Source organism: Eublepharis macularius, chromosome 7, assembly GCF_028583425.1.
Source record: "Eublepharis macularius isolate TG4126 chromosome 7, MPM_Emac_v1.0, whole genome shotgun sequence".
NCBI lineage: Eukaryota > Metazoa > Chordata > Lepidosauria > Squamata > Eublepharidae > Eublepharis > Eublepharis macularius.
Window position 1 is genome coordinate 49,266,947 of NC_072796.1, and position 25,297 is coordinate 49,292,243.

At 44.5% G+C, this 25,297-nt stretch overlaps 1 protein-coding gene across 1 annotated transcript in view; it reads left to right on the top strand.

Moving 5' to 3' along the window:
- Positions 1 to 236: 236 nt before the first annotated feature.
- CARMIL1 (capping protein regulator and myosin 1 linker 1) overlaps positions 237 to 25,297 on the top strand; it is a 176,770-nt gene continuing 151,709 nt past the window's right edge. Inside the window, exons 1-2 of the mRNA XM_054985287.1 lie at positions 237 to 604; positions 12,664 to 12,761. Coding sequence (XP_054841262.1) covers positions 565 to 604; positions 12,664 to 12,761 — 138 coding nt within the window. The 5' untranslated portion in view covers positions 237 to 564. The remainder of the gene's footprint in view (positions 605 to 12,663; positions 12,762 to 25,297) is intronic.

Below are 25,297 nucleotides of genomic sequence, written 5' to 3' on the forward strand. Positions count from 1 at the left end.
AGCCCTTCCCCAGGCAGGGCTCCGTGGGAGCCAGGAATGCCGCCGCCGCCTCCTCCCACGCCTTCCGCTTGCACCTCAGGCCGGGAGGTGGCTGCGTGAGGCAACAGGGGGAAGCGGGAAGAAGGGAGGCGAGCCGGAGGCAGGAAGAAGGGACGGGGAAGGCGAGCCCAGGAGCGCCGACGCAGCGGGGGGGGGGGGGGAAGGGGATTAGTGCTGCGGGGAGGCAGGAGCGGCTGGTGCCGCCGCGGTTCAGCCTCCGGGCGACCGTGCCGCCTCTGGAAAAGCGCCCGCCTCCCTCCGGGCTTCTGCCTGCCCCCGAAATGGAGAGGCGTCATGTAGCAATAAGCTCCTAACAGAGCTCCCCTCGCTTTCTCGCTCTCGAAGGGGAGGGAGGCACCAGCGGCAGGACTTTATTTTTCTCCTTACCTTCCTCCTATATATATTTAAAGAGCATTTTTGGAATTATTTTTATACCCCGGTGTGGTGAGGAAGTCGGAGCTTGTAGTTGTCACCAGCAACCAACACACACACACCTCAGCGGCCAAAAACAAAATAAGGGCGACGATGACTGAAGAGAGCTCAGACGTTCCCAAAGAGTTGCTAGGTAAGCATGTTCGCTTTACTCCCCCGGTTATGAATGAGCCCTGAAGAGCGTGAGGGGTTGAAGGGGTTGATTCCTGCAGAGAGGCGTGTGTAAGGACTGAAGTCTGTGTGTCTCCCCCCGCCGGTTAAATGTTCCGAGTCGTCCATTGAGGAAAGGCGTGGTGGAAAGGTGGGTTTCTGTAAGGTGAGTAGCTGTTAATGGGGGGGGGGCGCTATTGCTGGAGGAGATGGGGGGGGGCAAATCTTCTTGGGGCTGCACGGACTTTGAAAGCCTAAGAGATAAGAAAGCACAGCAGAGTCTTCGGCATTTATAATCCAACTAAGTAGAAGCAGTTTTAACCCCTTGCGTGCGTGCGAAAGAGTGCTAGCTCTTTAACGCCAGTATTACCTCTTCTTCCTTGCCTCCGCCGCAGAGTAGAGGCAACAGGCAGCCTTCTGGCCTTCCCATCTGGCCTTACTTATTAAATGCATATCAGCTTGCTATCACCAAAGTAAGACAGGAGCAGAGGGATCTTGAACCCTTTCCTCTGCAGCCTGAGCAGCTCTCTTTCCTTGTGCACCTGGGCTGCTTATTCCCCCGTGGAAAGCGAGAGGCTGGCAGTTCAGGAAGAGAGAAGGGCAGTGCCAGAGCATCTGTTGCTGTTTGCACTGGAGAGGAGGTCCAGAAGCCCTTTGCCTGTAGTGGGTCAGAGAGCAGAGCCACTGTTTCTGGCCTTAAAGCATCATTAATATGTTCAGTGGAATGGCAGTGATGTTTCTTTACCGTGTCTGTAGCAAGCACTTTTCAGTCTGGTTTCAGGCCTGGTTTGGAGACTGAGTGAGCATTAGTGGCTCTGGAAGACGATCTGCATGTACAGTTTGTCTAGAGGCAGTGGCTTGCTGCTGAGATCTGTCAGCAGTATTTAACGCTGCAGATCAGAGCCAAATCTGACACATGTCGCTCAAGTGGGATATGTTTGCCATACATTTTCAAAATTCAAAAGAAGTACCACTATTAATTAAATTCAGTATTAATGCATGAGTAACTTAGTTGGAGATGCCAAGGATTAAGCCTGTGACCTTTGGGAAGAGTGTGGGCTCTTCCCCACCTTTTGGAAAGCAGTGGGGAGTGGGTTGAGATTGATTTACAGCAGGGGACTAACTTTGCATGCCTGTGTAGAGTTACTCCAGTCGGAGCCCCTTGAAATTCATTCTGCCTGGGATTGCGTGGTAAATATGTGTTTTAATGAAAGGATGAACAGAAAGAGCAAGATGAATGGGCGTGAAGGCCCTTTCTGTGCTGACATTCCCATGGGATTTGACATGTGGGGTGCTCCAGAGCTCAGTCCTCTTCCTATGCTGTTTTGTGTGGCTACCTAGGATTGTCCAGAGTTTGGGGTTTATTTAGTTCATTTATACCCAACCTCTTGCCCTAGTAGGGATACTCACAGCAATCTTGTGAGGTAGGTTAGACTGAAAGCATGTAATTGGCCCAAATTCTCCCAGGAAGCTTCCATGGCAGAGTTGGGATTTGAACCTGGATCTCTCCAATCCTAGTCTGGTGCTCCAACCACTATGCAACATTGATTACTACTAGTATGTATCTAACAACCTACTGTATATATTTGATATATACTAGCTGTTATGTTGACTGTCTGAACTTGTTACTGTTTTTCAATGTTTATGATGATGATTGTGTAGAAAGAAAAGCAATAGATCAATATTTATATACATTTCTGACTGAGGTCCCAGATTTGCCAGTGTGGCCTGGAGGCTGTGGTCAGGGGGTTAAGGAACAACTGGCTGAAGCTGAATGAAGGGGAGGCAGTGGAGATGTTTGGAAAGGCTGCTGTTCTGAGAAGGGGTAAATACAGGGCTTTTTTTCAGCTGGAACGCGGTGGAACGGAGTTCCGGAACCTCTTGAAAATGGTCACATGGCTGGTGGCCCCGCCCCCTGATCTCCAGACAGAGGGGAGTTGAGATGGCCCTGCGCGTACTCCCCTCTGTCTGGAGATCAGGGGGCGGGGCCACCGGCCATATGACCATTTTCTCTGAGAGCAACCCACTGAGTTCCACCACCTCTTTTCCCAGGAAAAAAGCCCTGGGTAAATACACCATCATTGGATGGTGTAATTATAACTTTGGTGGATTCATTTAAGAGTCTGGGGGCCGTGGCTTTGTAGACTGAGCCACAGGTTGATGGTGTTGCTAGGAATTGTTTCAGTTACATTTTGTTTGAAAATTATATCCCCGCCTGGATGTGGCTGATAAGTCAGGCTGATCCATGCTACTGTACCTTTGAGACTACTTTGCTGTAATATGTGAGACTGCCTTTGAAGACAACTTGGAATTCAATTAGCACAGACACAACTGCCCAGTTGATTATGGTAGCTAGTAAATTTTGCTGTGTTGCTGAGAGCTTGAAACATTAGCTGCTCTTTTGTTTCTGAGTGCAGTTCAGAGTTCCTCTTTTAACCTTTTAAAGCGTATAGTGGGCTGGGACCCACATACGTGCTGGACTGTTTATCTTAGTATGAGCCCTTGAGGCTGCTACGCACAACAGGGGCTGCTTACAGTCCCAGTGTCAAAGGAGGTTTGGAGGGCTTCATTTTGTTCTTGGACTTCTTCAGTGGTAGCACCAGTTCTTTGGGCTGCCTAAAGAAGTGCAAGAAGTGTCATCAGTATTGGTTTTTAAGAGACAAAGTAAGGCCAAACTGTTTGAAATGGCCTTTGGAAATTAATTTGTTGTGCTGACTGCTTGATAATTGGTTGCTGCTGGTTTTAATGATTTATTGTTGTTGATTTTGATTATGTTACTCTTCATATATATGGTAAATGCTTTGATTATGTGATAGAAAAGCTGTGCAGAAATATTTTATATCAATGTTGTATAAGACAGCATGAAAGTGAAATAAAGATGCTGTGCCACTTATCAGCAGGTAAAGCCCACTGCTCAAAGCAGTAGTGCGAACCTCATTAAAGTCAATGTGTAAGAGATTAGGGAATGAGTAGAAAACCTGTATATTAGAGGAACCCTACTGGCAGAAGTGTTTGGGGCAGATTTGCCCACATATCCCCACTGTGTATCAGATTACAGTCCCTCTACTCCATCCCACAGAGTACAGTGGTAACTTTTAAGAATCCCCATCTGTACATTTCTGTCCTGGGGTTTGTTTCTTATCACACAGAAAGTGCCAAAGTTATGGAACCTGGAACTAGTTTTCATACCTATATTATGATATATCCAGCTTATCATCACATTGAGCAATATAGTATACAGAATGCTGGCATTCCAGGTCTTAGAGTATTTATATAGAATGTTGGATGCAAAGGTCATTCCTAGTGGCATAAATATTTTAGCATTATAAATAGAAGCAGTAATGCGGAGTATGTAATAGATTTTTATGAAATGTAGAGAAAGATTTACTTTGAAATGACAACTCTTGTTCAATAGTAGAAGGCATATCATACTGCCAGTTATTTTAGTCAGTGGGGTCAGCTGTTCATACAAGCAAAGTGAAAGCAAAAGGGGAATACTTCTATCTGGAGATGTAGCCCTGGTGCATACTACTACTACTAATATCCAATTTATATACCGCCCTTCAGGACAACTTAATGCCTACTCAGAGCGGTTTACAAAGTGTGTCATTATTATCCCCACAACAAAACACCCTGTGAGGTGGGTGGGGCTGAGAGAGCTCTAGAGAACTGTGACTAGCTCAAAGTCACCCAGCTGGCTTCAAGTGGAGGAGTGGGGAATCAAACCTGGTTCTCCAGATTAGAGTCCCGCGCTCTTAACCACTCACCAAACTGGCTCTCCAGTTACTGGTGGGGTGAAGTGGAGGGGAAGTGTTGCAGCTGCATGCTCATATATGCTCATATAACTGTGTTCCACACCCCTTTTTGCAGTAAGGTGATGTGGTAGAGGACAGGAGAAGAATGATTTTCCAAGAGCACTGAGAAGTGTTAATGTTTGTAAAAATGTAGATGATTCTACAACTGTCTGAATGGGGCACAGTATTGCATCTAAACTCGCAATGTATGTATTTAATCTGAAGCTATGGATTGGACAAGAATTCTTGAGCATAGATCCACTTCTATAAGAGTACAGGATCTTAGCACTAAAATGTCAGGGGGAAGGCTGCTGAGTTTATTTATTTATAATACTTATTCATTGCCTTTCTACCTTGTAGTAACTCAAGGCTGCTTACAATATAAATAACAATCATAAAATGAATGAAACAAAGTTTGAAAGCACAGTTTAGGATTGCCAGTAAACATAAAAAGAAAGGTAATTAAAAGAACTGCTAAATAAACATGTCTTCAGCTCATCCTGAAGATTAGCAGTGCGGGGGTCAAGTGGACCTCTTTGGAGATGCTTTTTGGACTGCCACCAAAAAGGCCTTCTCTTGTGTTCCACCGGGGGAGTTGCTTCAACTAATGGAACAGTCAGGAGGGCCTTTCCTGTGACCTTAATTCCTGAGCAGGAGCATATGAGAAAAGACAGTCCATCAGATACCTCAGTCCCAAGCCATGTAGGCTTTTAAAGGCCACATCCAATATTGTGAATTGTTCCCAGGAGTGGATCAGTAGGCAGTGTAATTGCTATAATATCAGGGTCACATGCTCCCAGTAGCTTGCCCCAACCAGCAGTGTAGCTGCAGCATTGTGCAGTGGCTGCTGCTTCTGAACACTCATGAAAGGTAGCTCCAAACAGAGCCCATTAAAACAGTCCAGTCAGCGTGTAACCAAGGCATGGATCACTGTGGCTAGCTCTGACTGAATCAGGAACACACACAGCTGATGCACCAGCCAAGATTGGGTAAGCACATACTCTGAGCCACCACAGGCACTTGACTTTCTAAGGTGACCACTGTGTCCAGCAGTACTCCTAAGGTGTGAATCTGACTTTTCAAGGGAAGTGTAACCCCATCCAAGAGAAGGAGAGATCTCGTATTGCTGATCAGCCTTTCTAATAACCTGGAGAACCTCTGTCTTGTCAGGATTCGGTTTCTGCTTGTTCACCCTCATTTAGCCCATTACTGACTCAAGCACCAGTTCAGAACATCAACAGTATCCTTCACATTAGATGAAAAAGAAGCGTAGAGTTTGGTATCATCCACATATTGGTGACACTGCAGCCCGAAACTCCCGATGAGCTCTTCCAGGGGCTTCTTTTAGATATTAAATAGCATGGGAGATAAGATTAAACCTTGTGGAATGCTACAGACCAGTAGCCAAAGCAGAAGTCCCCCAGCACCAGCATTTTGGTGTAGTGGTTAAGAGCGCGGGACTCTAATCTGGAGAGCTGGGTTTGATTCCCTACTCCTCCACTTGAAGCCATCTGGGTGACCTTGGGTCAGTCACAGCTTCTAGGAGCTCTCTCAGCCCCACCCACCTCACAGGGTGTTTTGTTGTGGGGATAATAATGACATACTTTGTAAACCACTCTGAGTGGGCATTAAGTTGTCCTGAAGGGTGGTATTTAAATCGAATGTTGTTGTTGTTATTTGAGACATCCTCCCAAAAAGAACTCAAACCACTGTAATACAATGCCCCTTAATCCCAGTGCTGAGAGGTGGCTCAGCACAATATTATGGTCGATAGTACTGAAGGCCTCAGAGACATCCTGGAAGACTAGCAGGGTTCAATTCCCCCTGTCTAGTTCTCAGTGGAGGTCATCAACCAGTCTAGCCTGAAGCCCGATTGAAATGAGTCTAGAAAATCAGTCTTTTCTAAGAGCCCTTGGAGCTGGGAAGCAAACACCTGCTCTAGCACCTTGCCTTAGAGTGGAAGATTGTAAACTGGCTGGAAGTTCTGCAAGATAGTAGGGTTCAGGGAGAGCTTTTTCAAAGCAGATCTAATTGCTGCCTCCATGTGCACAGGTAGCACAATTCCTGCTCTCAAGGAATCATTTTCCTTAGTCGGCCAGTTCTCCTCTGGCGGCTTTTATCAGCCAGGAAGGGCAAGAGTCAGGAGCACAGGTGGTAGGCCTCCAAGGATCTTGTCCACATCATCAGGTTTCATAAGCTGAAAGGTATCCATATAAACTGGACAAGTGAATGCTAAAGGCACATCATCTGAACATGCAGCTATGTCAGCATCTAACTCAGAGAGGATCTGGGCACTTTGTCTGCAAAGTCAGTGTCAAATTGATCACAACTGGCCATTGTGTGGTCAACATCCAGTTCCCTAAGGTTATGACGTAAAAGCCCCAGAATCACACACAACAACTCTGCTGGATGATTATGTGCAGATGCAGTGATGGCAGAGAAATACTGCCTTTTCACAGCCATCACTGCCCTGGAATAGGCTCTAATATTGGCTACGAGTTCTCTGCCATCATCCTTCCCATTTTGTTGCCATCAATTCCCCTGTAAACGAGGGAGATTGTCATAGCATGAGATACATTATATTTTAAACTATGAATTATTGCTGGGAGGGAATGTACGGAGAAGCGATATGTTTTGAGCCATAAAGCATTTCAAAGTGTTAGACTTCAGCTGTTCTTGACATTGATATAAATGTTTATGTACTTGTTGGAGAAAGCCTTTTAAATAGTCAGATTTTTAGATGCAAATTAATACACAATTAGGAATTACTGCACAGGTTATCCATAAAAAAGCTAAGCTGTTTTCCATTGCTAACATAATCCAAACGTTGTGTAACATGACATTACTTACCCTAACATCTGTTAGCTTTCAGAATTAAGGCTTTTGTGTTCTCTGTGAGTCCTCCTGTATCTTAAGAATGGAGAAAAATTCCCTTCAGTTTCATTTGTGGAAGTACCTAAGTTCTTCTGTGGATCAGTTTGCAAGAATGATACCTTGCTATTCTACACTTAGGCTAATGTGTTATAGGAGACATGAGACATGATGGATTATCTGACTTGCTTTAAAGTGGTCATGGAAACACACTAACATCACTTAGGAATTGTACCTAATACTAGTTTAGTTTTTTGGTATTATCTATATATTATGTAGAGATTTTTAAATATATATAATCTGAATTGTTTAAAAAGATGTTAATGTTTTAAAAGAACTGTTTCACTGTGTGCTATACCAGAGGTCCCTAGTGTTGCGCCTGCTGATGTGCTTCCTGGTGTCCATTTCCTCCTTTTCCTAAGCATGTCTTCTCTAAGCAGAGAGCCAATCCTTGCATTTTATTGCAGCCATTTAGAAACTGCTACCACTATTACAGGAGAACAAGTGGGGAACACACCAGGACTTGCAGGGGTCACTTCATTTCCCCCCTGTATTCGCCTACCCACGCTGTTTCCTCTTTCTCTGCTTTTGGCAGCCCCTGTTGTTTTCTTCCTGTTCCCTGCTTGCTTCTCTCCTTTCCACCCACTCACCAACCTTTTATCTGCCTCTTACAGTCTTCAGTTTTTTATTTATTCATTTATATCCTGCCTTTTTCCAAAAGGGACCAAAAGCAACTCCTCTCCCCTAAGACCCCCTTTCTTAAAGGTACAGACACCGCTTCTATTTTTTTTTTTTGGTTTTTAAATTCCCCAGTGTATTAGATTTCAGATTTTTCTGCAAACTTGAGACTTTTCTCAGGTTTGTAGAAAGATCTTTCTTGTCCGTCTGTCAGTCTCTGGATTTGAGTATCTTCTGATGGAGCCATGTTGAGAAATAGATATATTGACAAGTGGGGGACCTGCAAGGACTTGCAGGGGGCAGTCTCATTTCCCCCAGGATTTCCTCTCTCTGATCTCTGGCAGCCCCTCAGTAGCTTTCCTCCTTTTCACCTTCCCACCTACCAGCCAACGTACCTTTATTTGCCCCCTTCTTCAGCTTTCCTTTCTTCAGTCCTTGCAGCAGCCTCAATCCAGGAAAACCATGGCCCAGTTGTTCAGTGCTGGCCACTGGGCCCAGTTCTGTGGTGTGAAATCTGCAAGGGCTTGGAGGGGTGGGGTGTTGCTATCCTCACACTATTTCCCCTTTTCCTCATCCTGGCAGTGCCCATATCGTGACCTTTCCCTTCTTCCTTCACTCCTTCCCATGTACTAACCAACCTACCTCTTATCTTTCCCCCATCTTTGACTATAATTATTGTTTATTTACTTCACTTTTGCCCCACCTTTCTCCCAAATAGGGCCCAAAGTAGCTTACATCATTCTCCATTATTATACTTTGCTCAGTGAATGTCCTAGCTGTCAGTTATATTGCATTTTCATTTGCACTGCTGTAATCTGTCTTGGATCTCAGCCAAGGCTACCACTACCACAATCTTCACAACAACCCTGTAAGGTACATTAGGCAGAGAATGTGTCACTGGCCCAAGATCACTGGTTGTGCTTCTAAGCTGAGTGGAGATTCAAACTGGAGTCTCTCAGCTCCTAGTCTGAAACTCTAACCACTAATCGACAGTGGCTTTCATGGTGCTGAACAGTAGAAAGTAGCTAGGACTGAGTGAGTCATACAGATCATGCAGTAGCTGGTTGTCCAGTGACTTCTGATAGGCTCGGGCCTGGTGATTCCTTCTTCAAAAGTCAAAACAGCCCTGGAAAGGGCCCTCTCCTCCCCCTGCTTTTTACTGACAGAAACCAAAGCTTGAAGTCTGGCAGTGTTGTTATGGCTGCCTAGAAATAGCTGTTAAAAGGGCATTTGCTTCTTATTGTATTTATTTACTGAAGGCATTTATTAGCTACCTTACCACCAAAAAGGAGCTCAAGGTGGCTTACAATCCTACTATATAAAAGGCAAGCCATATTGGCAATGACTCACTTTTTATCTTTGCCCAGGCACATTGCTGATGACTCTGGCCTTGAGGCTGCTGCAAAGTGCCTGCTTGCTGTTGAAGGGGGCCCACCGAATCAACAGCCTACGTGCTCCTCCTCACACCTCCCCTCAGCACCCTCCTGCTCTCACCTCCAGGCCGCTGCAAAGCACCTGCTTGCTGCCAGGGGCCCTCTGAATCAGTTTGCTAGAGCCCATTGTATTTTTTCACACAACAGGCATTTTTCTTTGTATTAAATGTAAACAAAATATAAAAAACTGTTAAACACACAGATTAAAAAACACAGTTAAAATACATTAAAAAGTGGTTAACCAAAAGCCATCCTAAATAAAACAGTCTTCAGCTGCCTCCTGAAGATAGACAGTGTGGTGGCCATGTTCACTTCCTTGGGGAGATTCCACAATCATGGGACTAGATCCAGAGGAGTTAGCCATGTTAGTCTGTAGTAGCAAAATAGAAAAGAGTCCAGTAGCACCTTTAAGACTAATCAACTTTACTGTAGCATAAGCTTTCGAGAATCACAGTTCTGTTCGTCAGATGCATCTGACAAAGAGAACTGTGGTTCTCGAAAGCTTATGCTACAGTAAAGTTGGTAGTCTTAAGGACTGCCACTGAAAAGACCCTCTCCCATGTACTCCCCCAACTTTGGTTGATGGGACATCCAGGAGGGCCTTTCCCTGTTATCTTAATCCCCAGGAAGGAATGTAAGGGAAAAGAGGTCCTTCAGACACCCTTGTCCCAATCCATGTAGGTCTTCAAAGGATAAAAGCAACACCTTGAATTGGGCTCAGGAGCCGATCAGTTGCTAGTGTAGTTGTTGCAATATCAGGGTCATATGTTCCTGTGGCCCCCACCAGCAGTCTAGCTGCAGCATTCTACAGTAGTTGCTGCTTCTGAATGCTCTTCAAGGGTAGCCCCAAGTAGAGTGCATTGCAATAGTCCAGTCAAGATGTAACCAAGGCATGGATCTCTGTGGCTAGATCTGACTGAGCCAGGCACAGGCACAGCTGATGCACCAACCAAAACTAGGCGCAAACACAATCTGAGCCACCACAGCCATCTGACTTTCTAAGGAGACCGCTGTGCCAAGCAGTACTCCTACGCTGCAAATCTGACTTTTCAAAGGGAGTGTAACCTCATACAAGAGAGGCAAGAGCTCATGTTGCTGGTCAGCCTTTCTTCTGATCCAGAGTAATGAGCTGGATGAGAGTGAACAAACTGAAACTGAATCCTGACAAGACACCCGTTCAGAACATCTACAGCATCCTTGAAATTAGATGGAAAAGAAAGGTAGAGCCGGGTATCATCGCTTCACTGGAGCCCAGACTTCCGGATGACCTCTCCCAGGGACACTTGATGTAAATATTAAGTAATATGGGGAATAAAATCAAATTCTGTGGGACTCCATAGTTCAGTGGCCATGGAGTAGAGCAAAAAGTCCCTCAGTACCACCTTTTGAGACAGGCCACGCAGAAAGGACTTGAACCACAGTAATATGGTGCCCCTTCGATTTTAAAGCCATGGCTGCTGCTTCTGTTATTTGGGGTTTTTTAAACCCCCCCTCCCATTGTATTCTTTTTTAGAGGTAAAATACAAGAGATGAATTACACAACCAGGAGCACGTGAAGGGAGTTGCAATGTTAGCCAGGAAGCTGAGTTTTAAAAGAGATCAGAAGACTCTGTCAATTGCCCCTCTCTGCAGAGCCAGAGAGATCTGCTGCTCAGAGGGTTTGTTTATTTTCTCTTGGCCTCTTAGAAAGGGAGGTGAACCTGACCTCCTGAAGGCTCTGTCTTTTGTAGCTTGGCTTGGCTCTTAGATTTCAGATTTTCATGCAAACCTGGGGCTTCTCTTAGGTTTGTAGAAAGTTTCTGTCATGTCGTGTCATGGCTTCAGTTTCTGGATTTAAGTATTCACAAATTTGACAATGTTAAGAATTAGATATTTTGAAGCTCCACTTGGAAAAGCTCTCAACATTTTTGATTGACTTCACTTTGGCAGTCGTTTTGTGGTGCCACTTACTATCTGTTCTCAGAATTCTATTAATATCCATAGGCTCCACAAGTTGGGGACCTCTGTGCTACAGCTTCACTGATGATGGCATGATAATGTCTATAACATATTACTATATCTGTATTTCTATGACAATAGATTTTTCCCTTAGAAAGAAATTTTTAGATAATTGTATTGAACGATAGATGCTTGTTACATGACTTGCACAACATTTTTGTGTCCTTAAGAATCCTGAATCTTGTATCTTGGGTGATGCATGTACAAATTCATCAGAGATGATTGCATCCATGGTGTCTGTTTCTTGAAATTAATGTTCAAGAACTTGTTGAGGATGAGTTCACAGTGAACAGTAACAAATTGCAGTAAGGAGAGACAAGACTAAGCTTTTTATGCCCTCATTTTGGCACTTCAGCGCTAAGCTGAAAACCTTGCTCAGAAAATTTGAAGTGGAGAATTGTTCTACTCGTGCCTTCAGTCGAGCAGTGCAGTCTTTCTGCAATCTGAGCATTGGTTCATCATGTGTACATCAAGGACTTACACAGTCAGTACATGCATTGCTCATTTGTAGACTCCTGACAATCATCAAATCTAGATTTAATCGCTGGATTGATAGCACCCCTATATTTTGTAGAGGCTTTTCTACATCCGTCAGATAAAGGACATATGGAACTGTTATAGTGTTAGAATTTATGGAGTGGTACAGCTTAACTTTGTTCTTTCAGTTGAATGATTTGATTTCCAAAATGTAAGAGAGCATGCTATGTAGTGTATATGTGAATGAAGTTAAACCTTTGTTTGAATGCTTCAGTATTAATCAGACTAAATATAGCTTAGCAGATGCCTGTTTCTTGTCAGCAAATCAAACCTGTGATTTCCTCTTTAAACTTCCCTAAGTAGGGAAGCAAATTCCTAAAAATGAATGAGCTCAGTTTATTTTTTAATAGGGATCATATTGGAGTGTGTGACTTCTGATCATTTAATAACAATAGTAAAGTTTATGTAAGAAACATCAGGTAAAAAAAAGTAATTGACAATAGAGCAGTAGCACTGTGGCATGTTTCCAGTCTGGTAGCACTATAAAGACTCATACAAGATTTTCAGAGTTTGAGCTTTCAAGAGTGAAATCTCCCTTTGTCAGTATCAGATGAAGGGAGCTTTGACCCTGGAAAGCTCATATGCGGAAAACCTTGTTTGTCTTTAAGGTGCTACTGGACTCAGATCTTGCTCTTCTGCTGCAGAGTAACATGGCTACCCACCTGGAATTGTTGCATGTGTTTTTCCTCTTCTTGACCATGAAAGTATTTTTATTGATTCTACCATTTCAGAAAGCGTCAAGGATATTATTGGAAGGAAGATAAAAATTTCAGTGAAAAAGAAAGTTAAGCTAGAAGTTAAAGGTGACAAAGTGGATAACAGAATATTGGTAAGTACACATTCCCTTCATTTTTAATAAAAGTTGCCTTTTGAAAAATTCTCTAGAAATGTTGCTCTTAGTTTAGAATACTATCTATAAGCCAGTAATGTCAGCTTTTTTACCTAGATTATTTTCCTTTTATGGCAAAACTTGGATCAACAAATCTGGTCTTGGATTTACTGGCCAGCACTGATGCTTTCTCTGCTGTCCTCTGTTCATACGAGGGAAATGTAGAGTCCCCTTCTTCTCCTCCCTCCCCATTAACCTGCTGGGCTTTCATCCTGATACAGAGCTCAGAAGCATGACATAAAGCCTTCTTCACCTGAGGGTTGTCCTGAGCAAGGGCCCTCTTCGTAGGACCTTGACCACTTGCCCTTGGCCAGTAATTTTGCAGTGGCCTAAAAATGGTAGTGGTGGCTATGTCCATTATAACAATGGCATTTATAGCCTTAAAGGTAAGAAACCAGCAATTCTTCAGGCTAAGAATTTTCTGTACACTGGTAATTCAGGGACATGTGCAACAGAATTAAGGATTATGCACAGCTCTGCCAGCAGATGCTTTTGCGGACATAAGAGTAATGCCTGTTTAATTTCTTTGTCCTTTTGGAGGTGTGAGCCAATCTACGGGACTATTGCTTGACGATTTAGGTTTGTATCAAACAAGATTTGCTTGTGTAGCAGATTTAATGGAGTGGAACCCTCTCCAACCCACTGGATCCCCCCCAGTTTCATTCTGGGGTCCAGTGGACCCTTGTGAACAGTTTTAGTGGCAAAGTGAGGGTCTGCAGTGAGAGAGGGGAGTTTGTTTAAATTGCTATTCCCTCCACTGAAGAAGGAAGTGCCCTTAAGTCTTTCAGAACTTTATGGTTGAGTACAAGCTGCTATCTTATATATTTGGTAGTGTTGAATAATTCTTCCAAAACAGAAATCTTGAAACTTCATTTCACAACATGTTGTCTACTTTACTGTGAAGAAGCTGTCAGTATAAGCAGATTATCAAATATCTCCAGGCTATTTAAAAGCCTGATAGATTATTGCACAAACTGTCATGGATTTTAATGGATTCCTGCCAATTTATAGATACTAAACTTGTGCAAGCCGCGGTGAATCTCTGCTTGATAGGTGTTAAAATGCGCACGCTCTCCTACATATGCAAATGATTAATTCTGTCATTTATATGAATGTTTTATCATTAAGTAGTAACAATATCTGTAAATAGCCTACTGTTGCCTCATGATTAGCTGCGTAAAGAATTTGAAGTTTTCTGTGTAATATCTGTACGCTCTGTTTCATAGCCCCAGGCTCAAATTTTCATTTTCCCTACTATAGATAGGCTTGGATTGTGTAAATTGGTCGATAAGCTCCGTTTTAAAACTGTTTACGTATTGGAACGACAGATTTACTCAAGTAGTTGCACATGAGTGACTTTTGACTTGCACAAAGTTATTTCTGCTATCAGTGGCAGCTGATATGCTTGATCTGTGGAAGATCCCTTTTAGCACTGTTGGGAGTTTAGCCTGGCTTATATATGTTTATCTGAGATCCACTTCTCACTTTCAAACTTTTTTCTCTAGTACAGATATCCATTTATAAAATACAGACACTCAGCTGTTTAGAGAATAGCACAAACGTTGAAGTTGCTGTTGCTAACTGTCAAGCACATAGAAGTAGCAACTGGATCACTTCCTCCCCCCCCATAGTTTTCACAGAGAAAGGTGCATGCACCATTCTCAAGCATGATATGCACGTTTTGTACACGGCTGTCTACACCTGAGTAAACTGAATAAAATACAACTGTTCTATCTCCATCCCCAGTATTCTTACTTTCTGCAAATTAGCTTGAAGTTTAATTATCTGCATGTAAGTTAGATTATGACTGCACAATGCAATCCATCAGTGCCATTTCTGTAAGCATAAAAAGTTATGCTAAGTTTTTAAACTATGAGCCAGATTGTTCAGATACCCTTTTCAGGGTTGTACCCAAGGACTATTCAGTTGTTTCAGTGGTTATTTCAGTCCCTGGCACAGTTAGCCTGGAACAAGAAGGAACACAGGGGCCCTGTCTGTCTTTTAACTTTCCTACTTCATTCTCTATGAATGGACGGCTATCCCTTTCTCCCCTAGCTCTTCATATGCTGTTTTTATCATGTTAAAGGTGAAGCAGTCACCATGTCGTGCAGAATGACTAAGAATGCCTTCTAATCATCTTTTTGCACTTCTAATTGGTCAATTAAACAGGAATGGTAGGGTGAATTTCCTCCACAGTCACCTGAGTATTAATTTGAGTGATTTGGGGGGTTGAGAATTTGAAACCATGGAGTAGCATTTCCTGTACTTTAAAATTGTAATTTTGTGTGTTTGCGTGGCAATAGCACTTCATTCTTAAACCAACTTTTTTTTTATATTTAGAAGGAAGAACCATTATTGCATATGACAGCATAAAGTTTTCTGGCAACCTATGTAAGGCAGGCTATCTGACTATTTATCATGACTACTTGTCATGATTTATATTCTGCCGTTACTTGTGTGTAATAGAACCCTTGAACCATTTCATTGGAAATTAAGTTTAAAGTTGATCCCGCCTACCCACAGGGCTGTTCTGGTAGTCCTATTCACCAGTAGTGAGTATTGGCACATTTGGGAGATCTTCTTAGTCCTAATGGGACAATTGGTGTGTGTGTGGGGGGGGGAGGGAGGGGACAGTGCCTACTACTAAGGATGTTTGGAAGAAGGTGTTGACCATTTAACATGTTTCCCCTCCCCCATCCCCTCGACTAATTGTGTATGGCATGCATTTCAAAAAGCCCGCCCTTGCAGATGAAGTCTTGCGCTTTGTCATCTTTGCCTCTTATGAAGACAGTTTAAGATATTCCCATGTGTCACTGCAAAGAGCTGTTTAACTTGTAGCTCCCTCTTTATGTTAGAGAATTTGTCATATCATCTATTTCAAAAGAGATTTTAAGGAGATAGACATCTTCTACCTTTCTGATGCAGCTGGAGATTTTAGACATAAAAATTAATGATTTTGTCCCCATCAAGAGTTGTAGGTTTCAGGTACTTACTAAGTACCAAATTCATGTTCTGGTAACTCCCTCCCTTAAGAACAAATATGCTTTCTTCTTTTAGTTTGATCCTGCCTGTCTGTCTGTCTCGTCTCTCTCTCTCTCTCTCTCTGCGTAATTTCTGCTTCTCAGTATTTAACTTTGTTTTATACCTCTGGAATCATGATGTTACTACTGGCTTTGAAAGCTTGCCTGATCTGCTTGTGCTTTTATTAATTTGTTATACTTTTGTAAGTTGTAAGTCTGCTGTTCCTGTTCTCTTGGTGGCATTTAATTAAATTTATTAGATTTATTGCCCACCCTTCCCATAAGTGGGCCCAGGGCTGGTTACAACATTATATAGTGGTACAATAAATTAAAACAACAATACATAATAAAAAATAAAATACACATTCATAATTCCAATACAAAAGTTAAAACCACAGTTTAAGATGCAGCATGTAATAGTTCACCATAATAACATATCACACCAATATCATGGAGGTAGGGCAGGCAGAGGTCGCCAGAATGTAAAACAAGTGATCCAAAGGCCACAGTGGAGAGGGCTGACCAGACAGTTCACCCACTCCTCATCCACCACTGTGGGCCTGGTGAAACATCTCTGTCTTACAGGCCCAGCGGAACTGTAACATGTTCCGCAGAGCCCTAGTCTCAACAGAGAGAGAATTCTACCAGGCTGGAGGCAGGGCTGAAAAGGCCCTGGCCCTGATTGAGGCTAGGCGAATGTCCTTGGGGCCAGGGATCACCAGAAGGTGTTTGTTAGCAGAATGAAGTGCCTTCTGGAGAACATATGGCGAGAGGCAGTCCTGCAGGTATATTGGTCCCAGTCTATTAAGGGCTTTACATGTCATAGTCAGTACCTTAAATTTGTCCTGGAACTCGACTGGGAGCCATGGCAGCTGACACAAAACAGGTCGAATATGCATCCTAACCAGAGTCCCAGTAAAGATACATGCTGCTGTATTCTGGACCAGCTGTAACTTCTGGATCAGTCTCAAGGGCAGCCCTGCATAGATTGAGTTACAGTAATCTAATCTGGAGATGACCATTGCTTGGATCATTGTAGCTAGGTTACCTGTCGAGAGGTAGGGAACAAACTGCCTGATCTAATGAAGGTAGAAAAATGCAAATATGGCAACCGTTGTGACCTGGGCTTCCATTGAAATGTTAGGCATCCAAGACCATGTCTAGGCTCCTCCCCATTGGCATAAGTGTCAGAGGTGCCCCATCTAGGACTGGGAGCCATATTCCCGAACCCACCAACTCTCGGTCCAGGGACAGGACCTCTGTCATCATAGGGTTCAACTTCAGTCGACTTTGCTTTATCCATCCAGACACAGCTGCCAACACCTTGGCCAGTTAAAGGGAGGGTTGACGTATGAGAGTACAAGTATGTTCTTGTATCAATAACAGTGACCATATCTGCTTTATACTGATGCACATATCTGCATGTACTGACATGGAAGTTCCGTTTTGCTCAATGGACTTAGTTGCAAATAAACATGCATAGGATTGTGCTAAATTCAGGTAGAGCTTGGAGAAGCCGTATATGCAGTAAAAATTCATTTGTAAATCTTTCAACAGCTGATTTTTAAAAAATAAATTCAGAATCTTTTGGAACGTGCAGGGTATGTAAATACCAGCTGAAACCTCAAAACACCTGTCTCCAATGTGTTCTTCTATTGTTTATATTAGAAAATGTAATCCTTTATCAGTAATTTACATTCACTTTGGAATGTTCCCAGTCCAAGATTTTTTTAGCCAAACATTTACTATGGTCTAGTTGCAGTTACTTAGAGTATTTAGGTGTTGCCTTGCTGCCCCCGTTTCATAGTCTGACAGATCTTACTGTTCTTCATGTTACTTCTTAATTATTGGCCCAGTTTGTTTAATCTTGATACAGTTGATTTCCTTAATAATACAAGCTTAGAACAGGGCTTTGATTAATACAAGCTTTTCCAGTTTCTCTCCTTTCCCATCCCCTTGACTGAAAACATTTTTTGTAACTGCTTCACAATGACATAGTTTATTAACTCAAGGAAATAAATATCCTTAACTAGAAGTGGGGAATTTGATTAAGTAACAATGTATATTCAATAAGCAAGAAGAGAAATTATTTTCTTTCTTGTGAAATGCTAAACTATTTTTTTCTTTGTTCCTGACAGTCTCTGTTGGCATCTGAATTGCTACAAAAACGTTATAAAAAATCTATCAATGCATTTTAGGTCAGCTGTGACTGAATTCAACAGTACAAAGTTTGCTCTAATACTAAATGACTTAAATGTTACAGGGCCCACATAGAGACTGACAAAATGTGCTGCTCTGTGGTGTTGCTCACTATGGTGGGGGTAATGTTTGAAAGACCCTTATTGAGTGCCTTGCTACAAGTGACATTTTACACGTGAAGGATAAAGGATCATTTTCGCAAGTCTTTCTGGGAACTGAAGTTCCTCTCCCCCACCCCTTTTCCTTTTGTTCCTTCCCCTCGCTGCCTGAAGAGACAGAGAAAGCTTGCGGCAACAGCAACTTTTGCAAATCGTTCCTCCAGTCACAAGCCTGCTCTCAATGATCTTTGGGGCAGGCAGCTGCAACTTTCTCAGCTTTCTCTGGAGCATTTCTCCCCCCCCCCCCAGCAAGACGATTTGCAAAAGCTGATGTTGCCGTAGGCTCTCTCTGTCTCTTCAGGCAGCAAGGGGAAGGAACAGAAGGAAAAGGGGTGGGGGAGAGGAACTTCAGTTCCCAGAAAGACTTGCGAAAATGATCCTTTATCCCTCACGTGTAAAATGTCACTTGTAGCAAGGCTCTGAGTCTGTTGGTCCTATTGCGTGTCCTTCCTAGTTGGCTTGGTGATGTGGAGGCTTGCACAATTGTGCTAGGAAGCTTTTCTCATCAGAACAGGGGCCTTCTACAGATACCACCCTGCAAATGGGCAAAATCAGCAGCCACCTGCACATGTGCATTGTCTGTGGTGGCCCTCACCTTATGGAATGGCCTGCCTGAGAAGGTTAGGAGAGCCCCCACTCTCCTGACTTTCTGAAAACTATGCAAAACTGAATTATTCGGGAGGGCTTTTTAAAAACTCAAGCATGAATCATTTATGTCATTTATAGTCCACCTTTCTCACTGAGACTCAAGTCGTTAGTGAAGCATCAGAAATAGAGGTGGGCACGATCCCCCCTCCAAAATACCGATCAAGCCGTTCATGGATCCAGGCCGCCGCTGAACCCAAGTCACCGATTCTAACCGATCAAGTCCCGTTTCCAATCAGGAATCGGGAAGGCCAAAGCGGGAGGGCGCCCCACTGTTTCCAGCGATATAGGAACGGTGGGTGGTGACAGCGGCTGCCAGGCCTGGCGGGCACGGGGAGGGAGGGGACGTTCACTCTCTCTCTCTCTCTCTCTTTCACTTAGAGCAGAGGGGGGAGTTTTTAACCCGGCAATGAGCCGCCTCCCCTTAGGGAGGGGACATTCACATCAGGGCTGGATCTACGGGTGCCAGCGCCCAGGGCAACCATAGACAGGCTCTTGTGTGCGTGCGCGCTAATAGGTCACCCCCCCCCCTGCCCACGCAGCCAGCCGGCTGTGCCGGTGCACTGTGGAGTTGGCGGCAGCGTGAGTGGCTCGGAGGCTGCCTGTGCTGTTCACCTGCCCTGCAAGACAAGGGGCAGCCAGCTTGCCCACGCGCCACTTGTCCTGGGGAAAGGCGAACAGCACAGGCGGCCTCCCAGCCTCCCACGCTGCCTTTTGCCTTTGCCCAGGACAAGGGGCGGCCGGCTTGCCCGCATGCCCGTTGTCCTGGGGAAAGGCGAACGGCGCGGGCAGCCTCCCAGCCTCCCGCACTGCCTTTTGCCTTTCCCCAGGACAAGGGGCAGCTGGCTTGCCCGCGCGCCCCTTGTCCTGGGCAGGGCCGGATCAACGGGGGGGCAGGGGGGTAGTCTGCCCCCAGTGCTGCCAAAGAGGGGGTGCTGGGCGCAGTTGCCAGCCCCAGGAGCGCTCCTGGGGAAAGTTGAACAGCGCGGGTGGCCTCCCAGCCACCTGCACTGCCTTTTTCCTTTCCCCAGGACAAGGGGCGGCCGGCTTGCGGGAAAAGCAAAAGGCAGCATAGGAGGCTGGGAGGCCGCCCACGGCGTTCGCCTTTCCCCAGGACAAGGGGCGCACAGGCAAGCCGGCTGCCCCTTGTCCTGCGGGGCAGGTGAACGGCACGGGCAGCCTCCGAGCCACTCGCGCTGCCGCCAGCTCCGCAGCGCACCGGGACAGCCGGCTTGCTGCGTGGGCGGGGGGGGGGGGAACCCAGGAGCGTGCGCGCTTGCAAGAGCCTGACTATGGTTGCCCTGGGCGCTGGCAACCGTAGATCCGGCCCTGGTTCTGGGGAAAGACGAACGGCGTGGGTGGCCTCCCAGCCACCCGCACTGCCTTTTGCCTTTCCCCAGGACAAGGGGAGGCTGCCTTGCCGACGCGCCCCTTGTCCTGGGGAAAGACGAACGGTGCTGGCAGCCTCCCAGCCACCTGCGCTGCCTTTTGCAGAGAGTGACAGACAGAAAAACACCCATTCCTCCTACAAAGCCCCGTTTTTTTAAAAAGCAAAAAACCTTTGCGCCCATGGCTTCAGAACACCCCCTTCCCCGTCCCTCCCCTGGGTTGCTGCTCCGTGGTTGGAAGGAAGCCTGCTAATCAAGGAAAGCTGGGCTTCCATTCAGTATTCCAGAGTGACAGAAGGAGGGCAAACACAGCTCAGGCATTCCCCTGGCTCTGTTGCTAGGGGAATAGATTATTGGCGCCTGAGTGTCTGGCTCTACGATTAGATCATGATGGCCCCCCCCGATCAAGCCCCCCCCCCGAACGCTGGATCAGTTGCTGTGGACGGAACCAATTAGCTGAGTCCCGGTGGCGCAAACATCATTATCGGGTTTTTTTTCCCATTGTGATTCCAATCGTGCCCATCTCTAATCAGAAACCCCCTTCCTATAATACCGTCCTATCTGAGTAAAAAGTCCTTTTGAATAATTCAGTTTTGCATTGTTTGTAGGATGCCAGGGGAGTGGGGGCTCTCCTGGCTTCTTCAGGCAGGCTGTTCCATAGGGCAGGGGCCACTACAGAGAATGCCCATGTATGGGCAGCTGTTGATTTCACCCATGTGCAGGGTGGCATCTGCAGGAGACCCTGTTCAGATGAGCGAAACTGCTGTGGAGGAACATAGGGGGAGAGGTGGTCTTGTAGGTATGCTGGACCAAGGCCATGAAAAGCTTTGTATGCAATAGCCAGTGCCTGGAACTGAGCACAATAACTGATAGGTAGCTAGTGTAGTGACTGCTGGATGGGGTCATGTTCATGCTCCTGCTTGCTCCCGATTACAGCTGAGCCGCAACGTTTTGCGCCAGTTGGAGTCTCCAGGTGAACTCCATCGAATGTGGTGAGTACAATGTCCTTCAAGATCTCCACCTTCCTAATAAGCATCAGTTCCGTCTAGTCTGGGTTCAATTTCAATTTGTTCATTTTCAGCAACTTAAAGACCAACAAGATTGGTCAGGCAGCAGAATGATGCTGTAAGGAAATGATTCAGAGAGATACTTTGGTAAAGGGACAGGAGTTGTAGGCTATATTGCTGACTACTATCTGTTGATGTAGATAAGCTTCTACTGCATAATTTCCACGTTTAATTTGTCATGTCAAACAACTTATGTTTTGTTTCAACAAGGTCCATCTCAGTAAACCTGTATTTGAATTTATGCTTCTTTTCAAATTTCACCAATGCTTACCCTATTGTATGGTTTTGTTAAATGACACAGTTGTTGATTATATTGACTTACACTGTGTAATGTGCCTGGAGCCTCAGTGAGAAAGGCGAATTATAAATAATAAATACCATAGGAATCTGTGGTGTGTTGGTGTTAGTACTAACTCCCTGGGATGGAAAGAAACAGTGAATGCTGAGAAAGACCTGCACTGGTGCTTTGTAAATGCCTTGTTAGTGCTGACAAGGATGGGCTTCAGCTTACAATAAGCAACTTCTAAGACCTCTGTTCGGTGCCTAGGGAAATCTGTAGCAGAGTAATAGGTGCATATATGCAGATTTATGCTTTGTGGAAGTGGTAGCAGGATAGCCACGTGGGTGAATGTGGCAGAACATATTCTGCTTAAGCCTCTTGTCATGCTTGTCTTTCCTAGCATGAAAGCCATCTAATATTCCTTGGTGTTGATCCTAGCCTAGGTAGACCACGGTGAATGTGTAATGTTTGAACAGTCCCAGTTTCTTCAAATAAGCAGTAGGGGACATTCTGTTCAAGCGTGTTAATTTTTCATGAGCAATATGTTCTTTCCTTTACTATTCCTGGAAGCTTATTTTCAGTACACTATTTTATTTTGGTTTTGAGTCAGTTAGGATTATGTTGGTCAGTTTCCAATAAACTTAACCACATCATCAATTTTATTATTAACAATGTGGTTAACTCCTCAGATACATGACTTTTAATATTACTAATTTATATGTATATTGTCCTTGCTGTAGACAACTCTTCATTAATAGCCAAATAAAAGATCACTTGGCTCAGGTGGCAAGAACTAAGTGTGTTCATCCTGTGCTTTGCACAATATTATTAGTTTCCTCTTAATGCCATCTTCTTGAGCCAGTTTAGTGTAGTGGTTAAGAGTTGCAGGACTCTAATCTGGAGAACCGGGTTTGATTCCCCACTCCTCTGCTTGAAGCCAGCTGGGTGACCTTGAGTCAATCACAGCTCCTCAGAGCTCTCTCAGCCCCACCCACCTCATAGGGTGATTGTTATGAAGATAATAATACACTTTGTAAAATGCTCTGAGTGAGTGTTAAGTTGTCCTGAAGGGCGGTATATAAATTGAATGTTGTTATTATTGCAAAATGCTAGATAGCGCTAAGCAAAACCTTGATTCTTATCTTTTTCCTTTCCTGGGCTGAATCCACACACCCGCTGAGCGTCCCAGTGTTGCGCTAAATGTTCGCTAAACACCTGGAAGTGTAGCATCTTTCTCGCGCGATTCAGAAATCGCGCGAGAAAGACGCTACACTTCCGGGTGTTTAGCGAACATTTAGCACAATGCTGGGATGCTCCGCGGGTGTGTGGATTCAGCCCTAGTGTGAAACTTCTTTGCAAACTTGGTGTGTGAGAGCGAGAAAGAAAGGGTAAAGTGTGTGTGCGATGGGGGGAGCGGGTGAGAGACAGGGAAAGGGGGAAAGTGCAAGAATATATTACTTTCCATCCTGAGCTGTGAATACATTTTAAAGCTGCAATGAATTTCATGCCAACACAACAGTTAGTAAAAAATGCTCAGTACACATTGATGGGCGTATATGAATGATAAAATCTGGAACTGCTTGTTTAGAAATCAACAATCTTACAGTGCAGTATTGTGTGCTATGCCTATTTTCCTGGTTTTTTTCATGTACCCATTGATCTGTAGTTTCTGTCTCACACATTTGTAAGTCTTAGTTGTAGTCTCATCTGTTTCTTAAATTTAGGCCAAGATGTTGGAATATAGAAACCTGAAGCATATAAAAATCAAAATACAAACAATGTATTTGTGCCTATTCCCAGCCACAAGAATCCTCATTGAATAAAGGCTTGCATTGGTTTCAGAAAATACCCAGCCTTGGCCTTCAGCAAAACTCCAAAGGGATTCTGGAACTGGGGCAAAGCCATACCCTAGCAGGCGTTGCAGGGTGTGTGATGGGTACTGTTAGGCAGGTTTCTCATGCAGTCCGTGTTCATCCTGATGTTAGAGAGGTGGAGGTGATGAACTTCTAGATATGTAGGAGAATGCCTGAGTGTGTAGTTTTATTAACTACAGTATAGCTTCCCACCTCCTATCCTTTGAAAGATGAGCTAATCCTTCTTCCAGGTTAGCTCAGAAACTGTCTTTACCTGATGAAAATTTGCATTTTGTCATGATGTCATGCTCTTCTGAGCCTTTCTCCTTGTGTTTTTCTTGTTTTACATATTCAATGGAGAAGTCAGTGGTAGGTTAGTCACAGCTTTCTTTGTGCCTTATCTCATTTAACCTTCTTTTTGTGTAGCACAGTGGCTAAGGTTGCCAATCCTGTGCAGTGTAACTCCAGTTTAAACGCATTGATTCAGTGGGCTTAGACAAGAGTTACTCTCCATAGGGCTGCACTGCAGGACTCAGTGAACCAGGAAGCCTCCAGTTCACGATTTGCCCTCGGGCAAGTCATGCTATTCTTTTCAGTCTCAGTCCATCTGCTTCTTTAGAAATGAGGGGCTAATACTGTATTTTCATTGCTAATTTTACTTTGAATAATCATTAGCTAATTGTTTGCTATCCTAACAGTACGTATTAGCAGATGGGATGAGAGATGTGCTACTTCTACCAGTGACCGTATGCAGAAAATTTACATGGCACACGTTGAATAAGAAATGGGATATATTCTAATACAAAATTGGACAATGGTTTTTAACAGTGATTTGTGAAGTATCCTTACACAGTTTTGCTGTAATCTGGTATGGTTGACTCTGTTACACTGTAATTTAGTATAATGTTATGTTTGTTTGGGGTGTGGTTGGGATTTAATTAGCGGGTTTAAAAGTGGGAAATGGTTAATTTTGTGAGACTTGGCAAGTGTCACAACATCTGTTTGTTCACTTATCTGATTTTACACAGGATGTCAGGCATACACGTATGCGGAGCCTAGCATGCCTGGCATTTGCCTATAAGCAGAAGTGATGTGTAGCAATAGCAATAGCATGCCCATGGGGCACTTTCTCAGTCAGTGCTAACTCTGTACACATAGGCAAGGGTGTTCTGCTTAGATGTCAGCATGGGTTATGGCAGATATGTGGGGCTTTGTGTGGTTAAGTTATCTAGGCCAGTGTTTCCTACTGGGTCGCAAGGCGTCTGAAAGTGGGTCGCAGGCCAGCCATCCCTAATGATGGTTTCTGCTCTTTGCACCCTTCTCTTTCTTCTTCCTTTGCAGTTTCTCAAATTGTCATCTTGCCCTTTGTGACAATAATGGGGGAGCTGTCTAGCAATTATGATCGTCGCTGGAAGAAGGGGGGGAAGGCTGGAGATTAGGTGGGAGCTGTTCAGCACATGGGAAAGTAAGAGGAGGTGATAAAGAGGTGTGTGCAAGCATAGGCACTGTCTTGGCACTGCTCCAGCAGCCCAACCTCTTGCCCAGCCCCCTGCAGCACCTCACTGCCCTCTACCTGCTATAAGAGATGTACTTCACTGAGCCATTTGCAACCCACCTCTTTGTCAATATCTGCCATCTTCCCACATCTCTTCAACCTGGACCCCCCTCCCCTACCTCCGCTGTACCTTCTCAGTTTCTTGAGTGAGCCCTGGATGGGTCACCATACAAAGTAAATTTAGACTTGTGGGTCACCTTATTGAAAAGGTTGGAAACCTTACCAAAAGGTCGGGAATCACTGATCTAGGCATACCAAAGGAAACACTTTAATTGGAAATTAGCATGCCAGGGTGGAGTAGTGGTGGAATA